Below are 7,522 nucleotides of genomic sequence, written 5' to 3' on the forward strand. Positions count from 1 at the left end.
TGGCGAAATGGCAAATTTTGTCTTTAAAAGTTGGTGATGTCACCAGACGTGTGTGGTGATGCATCAGGAATGTGATGCATCACCCACCATGGAGACCTGTCCCTTTTTAGCCACCCAGTCTTAGCTCAGAGGACGTACCCACTATCAAGGTGATGCCCATGCTCAGCGAGCTGACCCAGGCAGTCAGGCCGCGGCTCTGGTGGAACTCTTCAAGCCACTCCACGTTGAGGACTCCGAGGGCCATCTGGGAGCCCATGATGAGGATGTGCACAAAAAAGGAAGCAAGGACCACCATCCAGGCCCACCCGCCGTCAACGTCCGGGTGCGGCTTCAGGGGCTTCTTAGCCTTGGGGTCGTCTTCAAGGTCATAGCCGATATCTTCGTGACTTGCATACATTTTTCTAAGGTTTTTCTGAAACACACGCAGTAAAGCATTTCATCTCACGTGGAAACAAAAACCACCTTCCTCTTCTTCGAACAGCTCTGCCTTCGGCTGTGATCAAAGTGGCCCCAGTGATCTGTAAAGAAGTAAAGCACAGATCCACCAGCAGCAACACATTAATCTGCACTAATTTGAGCATCCTTTGGCCTGGAAAGTAAGGGATCCGGCTGTCTCTGGCACCCAAGTGCTGGGAGTAAGCTGTTAAGAGTTTGAGCTGGGGCTGGAGAGGTGGCTCAGAGGTTAAGAACACTGGCTGCTCTTCCAGAGGTTCAGAGTTCAATTCCCAGCAACCACACAATGGCTCATAACCATCTATAATGAGATCTGGTGCCCTCTTCTGGCCTGCAGGCACAAATGCAGACACAACATTGAATGCACAATAAATAAATAAATCTTTAAAAAAAAGTTTGAACTATGGGAGCCCACCTCAAAATGACCTTCGGCTGTAGCCTGTGAACTCTTGAGGCGAGCAGCACTGGCATGTTTGTTGTTGAGACAAAGGACCATAGTGACGGCACATCATCTGTTGTTACCCTACCTGTCTGTGTGGAGATTTTATTTCTGTTTAAAAATTTAAAATGCTGTAGGCATAGTGGTGCACGCCTTTAATCTCAGCACTCAGGAGGCAGAGGAAGGCAGAGCTCTGTGAGTTAGATGCCAGTCTGGTCTACAAAGTGAGTTCCAGGACAGCCAAGGCCACACAGAGAAACCCTGTCTTTTTTGTTGTTGTTGCTGTTGTTTGTTAGTCTTAGAAACAGGGTTTCTCTGTGTAGCCTTGGCTACCCTGGAAGTGCACCAGCCTATGGTGAGCAAAGCCCGGCTTTGACCTCCAGCACCACAAAAACCAAATATAAGAAGGAAAACCAGGGGCTGGACAGATGGTTCAGTGGTTAAGAGCACTGGCTGTTCTTCCAGAGGCCCGAGGTTCAGTTCCCAGGACCCGTACCATGGGGCTCACAACTGCCTATAACCAACTCCAGGGGATCCAGCATCTTCCTCTGACCTCTGTGGGTGCAGCATATACACACATGTATGGTGCATGCAGACCTTCGGACCCACACACAATACACATACACAATAAAGGTTTTCTTTTTTCAATTAAAAAAACTAAAAGCATAACAAGTAAGGAAAAAGGTGGAAGGCCCCAGACATAGATTTTGACCTCCATGACCAAAAGCACACTCACCTTCACACACAGACATGGACATACACAAAATAAAACCATAGTTCTCCAAGCCACAGAAAAGTGCTTGAAATATTAAGTACTTTTCTGTGGCAACGTTAAGAGCTTTACATTCTTACTGAAATATTTATTTAACGGGTTAGAAGATGTGGTCGCCATCGAACTTCTCTGGGCATTTCCCGTTTACTTGATCGTAAATAAATATCGGTGATTAGCATGTGACGGGCAACTTCATGCTAGAGGCCCAAGTGTGGACGCGGAAGACGGCATAGCTCGGGGATGACTCCGAATGCAGGTGGGGTAGCCTACTGAGACCCTCAGGGGTCTTGTCTGATCTCCCTGAAAGAGTGGGTGAGGGAGTACCCTGGAGCGTGCCTGCATTTACACAAAACAGCAGGCTGACACAGGAGGATTGCTGGGAATCTGAGACCAGCCTGGGGCACACAGTGAGTACTGGTCCAGGCAGGGCTATGCAGCAAACCCTATCTTAAAACAAACAAAAACAGGGGAACAAAACAGTATTATGGTGCACGCCTGTAGTGTTAGCATGTGGGAGGTGGTGGCAGAGGATCAGGAGTTCAAGGCCAGCTTCAGCTCTATAGCAAGTTTGAGAACAGCCAAGGCCTCAAGAGATCTCTTTTCATGAACACACACACACATACACACACACAGAGAGAGAGAGAGAGAGAGAGAGAGAGAAAGAGAGAGAGAGAGAGAACAACCCCCCCAAAAACAAATAAAAACAAATATTTGCATTTGATACTTATATCTTTCTAAAAGCAACCCTTCCTTGACTTCACAACTCATTGTCCAACTAGGTCGCCAAAGCAGACGTCTACAGAAAAGCAAGTGTTTACTCCGATACGATTTGACTGTTTCTTCCAAAGTGCATACCGAAACCTAAGTGCCACTGTAACCATAGTAACAGGTGGATCCCCTGGAAGGTCTATGCCAAAAGGGCCCAACGTCAGGAATGGATTGAGGCCACTGTTCCCAGAGAGGCCTAGTTGTCTTGGGGATGGGTCCCTGATAAAAATGGGATGGGTGCGACTTAATATTTATCCTGATGCCCTTTTCTAGTCTTCCCACCTCTGCATGCACATTCATGTGGGTAAAACACAAGCGCACACACATGCACACACATATAATACGCACATATATGTGCAGAGGGCTGGGGAAACGGCTCAGCAGTTACCAGCACTCGTTCCTTTCGCAGAGGACTGGTGTTTCCTTCCCAGCACCCACACAGAGTGCCTCACAACTGTCTGTAGTTCCACAGGACATGATGGCACACATCTTATGGCCTCGGAGGAACGTGGTGAGCACACATGCACACACACACACATACACACACACACTTTAAAAACCGTGAAAGATTTTTTTTTTGGCTTTTTCGAGACAGGGTCTCTCAGTGTAGCCTTGGCTGTCCTGGACTTGCTTTGTAGGCCAGGCTGGCCTCGAACTCACAGCAATCCACCTGCCTCGAGTGCGGGGATTACAGGCGAGCGCCACCACGCCCGGCCTGTGAAAGATCTTTAAAAAAATTTTTAAGAGTAAATTGAAAAATCAAAGCCGTAAATGACGAAAGAGGTGGCACTGGAGTGACAACTGTTAAGAGTGTACGCTGCACAATGGTGCCACGGAGAAAATGAAAATGTCAGTTTTTCCTGGAGCGTGTTATGGATTAAAATATAATTAACATTTTTTTTTCACTTCTGTCACGGGAGGAATTTTTACAAGCAAGTTATTCCTTTTTAATTGGGCTGTCACTATGTCTCCATTTAATGAGAAGCAAAGGGGGCTGTGTGACAAGTTCAAACTGAATCTGCCATCTCTTCCCAAAGAGGTCAGAGGCGCAGGTCTTCAAGCCTGGTCCAAAATAGTTGAGCACAGGATATTTCACGCCGGTAGAGGGCGCGCTCGAGGCCAAGAGGACAGCAAAGGGTAGGCTATAGGGCAGTGAACTCCAGCTGGCTTCATGTTGGGTTGGGGGGGTGGGGGTGGGATAGAGTCATGCCTCCAATGGGTCAGGGCTGTGCTGGGTGGCTTTTGCCACGACGGTTGGTACTAAGGTCCTAAACGCCTCCATTTTGCAGCTAAGACAACTGAGGCATCTGTATGCGTGTTTGACAGGGTCTCACCTAACCTGTGCTTGTCTCCGTCTTGGAGGATGACCTTGAAGCCATCCTCCCACCCCTGACCCCGAGGATGGCGATTGTATTACAGTGCTGGATTTAGGTAGTGCTGGGGGAATTGAAGCCGGAGCCTCCCCCAAGCTAGGCAGGCACCCTACCAAACGGGGAACATCCCCAGCCCCGAAAGCGAGCCAGTTGTTTCACGGGTGCCCCCGTGAAGTCCAAATATGAACAAACATATGGTTCAGTCTAAACCTCTTCTCCGCACTCCCTTTCTCCCTTCTCTTTCCCTCTCTCCTTTAACAAGGAGAAAGAGAATCTTTCTAATCCCAAAGAAAGCACCTTGCTAATGAGCCTGAGCTTGAACCAACTTTTCTGCAGGAAGAAAGGGCTTAATTGCTAAACAGAGTTGAGCTCATAAAACCTTGTCAGGCCGTGGCAGCCTCTGCCCTTTAATGGCTGTGCCGGGTCCTCCCTGTTCCCTTTCCTCTCGGGAGATGCTGGATAAGAGCGGCTCCCGGGGGCTCAGCATCGCCTCCCTGGTCCAGCCGCGGGTGAAGCCGCACCCTCCGATCCTCCATCCCCACGAAGGAGCCCCTGGCACAGAGACACCCGCACCCTGGAAGGGGCTAGCTGTAGCCCCATCCTTGTCTACTTCAGGTCATGAACTCGGGCCTCGAAAGCACCCGAGCGCGAGGCCGAGAGCGTGGGCGGCGCGCGCTCTGGTGCCCCGGGGGCGCGCGCCACCCTGGACCGCGCGCATCCCCGCCCGCAGCTTGGGGAGGACAAGGGAGCACGGCCGCCCTGGCCAGGCGCTTCTATTCACCTACCCTGTCCCGGGCTCTCGCCCCGCGAGGGTCCCTGGAGGAGCCGGGGTCTCCAGTATCGACCGGTACCCACCAGTATCCGCCGGCTCCGAGATGCTTCCACCCTGTTGTAGCTAGCCCCCGGCCGCAGCTCTGCACAGCACCAGGGTACTCACCGCCCGCAGCCCGAGGGACTACGATCTCACTCGGTTCCGGTTCTCGACCCGTGAACTTGCAGATCCACGCGGGGAACCCAGGGCCGCTGGTCGCAGGGATTAGCAGTAACGTCGCCCAGCATCCTGCAGATGCAGCGTCCGGAACTCGGCACTTCGCCTGGCTCCGCGCGCTCAGCGCCGGGCTCCCAGACCTGCCCTCCACTCGTTGTCTGGCCAGGTGAACCTTCTGGAGCCCGCGGCTCGGTGCTTCCGACCCGGAGCCTTTAAAAAGGGTGCGTTTGGAAAGATCCGAGCCTACCCCGAGCTTCCTTCCAATCCGTGCAATTTCAGATCTCCACGTTGGTTCATTCCTATACCGGCTAATTCTGGTTTGGCAGGGAGAAAAAAAAAAAAAAATCCGAGGCCTCCTCACAGGCACACTCTTGTGGCCGGTTGAAGTTAATCGCCTTGGCTGAGATTCGTTAATGCTGTGTACATTCGCAACCTTACGAAATGGTCAGAAATCTCAGGGATGTGGGGGAAATTTCTCCCCACTTTTTTTTTTTTTTCTGGACTAGGAGGGAAGTAAGGAATCAGACCCTCATACGAATCTAAGCAAAAAACAAAAAACAAAAACAAAAAAACAAACAAAAGAGTTGGTAGAGCGAAGGGGAGGAATTTCAATACCCATGGCTAGTGGACTGACAATCCCTCATTGTTGTCCCTGTCTGGGTACCACCTCTTTCCATCTTTCTGAAATACCCGTTACTTATAGACAGGCAACATAATGCTTTGTGCCCTGGGAGAGTTTGAATGTTTTGTTAAATACGCGAAGCAAGTGGCCTTTTACCTAACCTGACCTGTTCTGTACTTTCCTGTCAAGGTTGCTAAAAACTACCGCAGACATAGTGGCTGAAAGCAACACAAATTCATTATTTTACAGTTCTGGCAGTCAGAACCCGAAATGGGCCTTACTGGACTAAAATTCAGAGCGTTGGCACGCTGAAGGCTGGGTTCCTCCTGGCAGCTCAGGCTGAGCCACCAGCTCATGCAGGCTGCCCACGTGCTTTGGCCAGCAGCCACTTCCCTGTCTTCAGAAGCATGTACATTGCATCATTCTGTCTGTCTTGGGTACTCAGGTTACTCTCTTTCTCCATCGTTTGCCCCCTCTCTTCCTTTTTGATTGAAATTCCTTGAAACGTGTATTGTTTAGTGATGCTGTGTGCACGTACTTGCACGCCACAGTATGTGTGTCGCTCGAAGGACATTTGGGATGCAGTTTTCATCCCATCCTATGGGGTCGGGGGTGGTGGGGGTGGTGGTCAGGCTTGGTAGCAGACAAGGCTCACTCCTGAGTGCTCTCTCCAGCCCCTTCTCTTGTACTTGCATGGACCCTGAGTTATCTTGGTTCTGCCTAGATAGATAGTTCACACATCTATTTTAAGGCCAGCTGACTAGCAATGTACTTCCATCTGCTACCTTGATTCTCCTCCTGCCATTTAAGGTCATAGTCATAGGTTCCTGATCAGGATACAGATTTCTTTAGCAGGTGGGACCAGTTATGCCGCCCACCACGGATGGATTTCTGTTCCTCCTCCACCTTCTTTCCACGAAACATTCGTGTCTATTTTATATTGTCGTTGCTTTTGTTTTTATTTTATTTTATCTTTTTAGTTTTTGAGGGACAGCAACTCACGTGCTTCAGGTTGGCCCGGAAGCAGCTATATAGCTGAGGATGGGTTTGAACTTCTCATCTTCCTGCCTCCACTTCCCAAGTGCTGGGATTGGTTGGCACGTACCACCACACCACAGCCAGTTTACACAATGCTGGGGATGAAACCCAGTGCTGTGTGCATGCTAGGCAAGTGCGCTCCCCAACTGAGCCACATCTGCATGCAGCCTTCCTATATTCATCTTAATAATCAAGATGATTGTGAAGAATGACTACATGAGGACATTTGCAGGAACGCTTCTCTGATAAGGACAGCTGAACAAATGGGTGGTGAGAACTCCCTCAGGCTGTTCTATTCAGATGACATGCATACTAAACAGGCTTTTGACAGCCAGTCAAGATTGCGAAGCCAGGTGTGGTGGCTCACATCTATGATCCCAGCCCTTGGGGAGTTCGAGGCCAGTCTGGGCTAGAAGAGAGCTTGCTTATTTTTTAGAAAAGGAATAGAGTTTCAAATCAAGTATCTCAAGTACAGATGCTCCATCTGTTTTTAAAAGGCTTGAGTTGAGTGTGAGGCATCTCCCACAGGCTCATGACTCTGAACACTTTGTCCCCAGCCATCGCTGTTGTTACAGAACATTTGGGACACATGGTGTGGCTAGCAGAAGTGAGAGGCCCGTGGGCAGACTTTGGGGATTCTCTCTGCTTCTGGTGCTGGCCTGACTGCTAAATGTTCCGATCCATAAGAAGTTCAGGGATACTGACACATGCTGCTGCTGCCATCGTGGAGGTTCTCCACGGTTGTGCCTTCTTTGCCACCAAAGACTATCTGTGAAACCTTGAGCCAAAGCAAGCGCGTCTTCCTTGACTTGTTTCTGTTGATCATTTGTTACGGTGAAAAGAAAACGGACACAAGAAGCCTTTAAGGTCAAGACCCATGACCTCCTGGGCCTGGAATCTTGCAGATTTCTAGGAGGCTGTTTATCACAAATAAGCTGGGCAACTGTCAAATAACTCCCAGGACCTCCCTGTGCCTCATTATAATTCCGGCCTCATTCTATCTGTTTTCCCTAGGCAGCCTCCCACCTACCCCAGGAAACCTTTTAAAATTTATTTCCTTTATTTCACG

General features: G+C 49.8%; 1 protein-coding gene across 5 annotated transcripts in view; it reads right to left on the bottom strand.

Annotated features, from left to right (window-relative positions):
- The window catches only part of Slc16a14 (solute carrier family 16 member 14), a 28,002-nt gene extending 22,766 nt beyond the window's left edge, over positions 1-5,236 (bottom strand). The window contains exons 1-2 of one of the 5 annotated variants that reach the window (XM_060368756.1): positions 4,743-5,236; positions 139-412 (exon numbers count right to left, since the gene is read on the bottom strand). In XM_060368756.1, coding sequence (XP_060224739.1) covers positions 139-397 — 259 coding nt within the window. In that variant the 5' untranslated portion in view covers positions 398-412; positions 4,743-5,236. The other 4 variants (XM_021650858.2, XM_021650859.2, XM_060368755.1 and 1 more) reach the window with 4 other exon arrangements.
- Between the last annotated feature and the right edge of the window lie 2,286 nt (positions 5,237-7,522).

This window comes from Meriones unguiculatus, chromosome 15 (assembly GCF_030254825.1).
Source record: "Meriones unguiculatus strain TT.TT164.6M chromosome 15, Bangor_MerUng_6.1, whole genome shotgun sequence".
Taxonomy (NCBI): Eukaryota; Metazoa; Chordata; class Mammalia; order Rodentia; family Muridae; genus Meriones; species Meriones unguiculatus.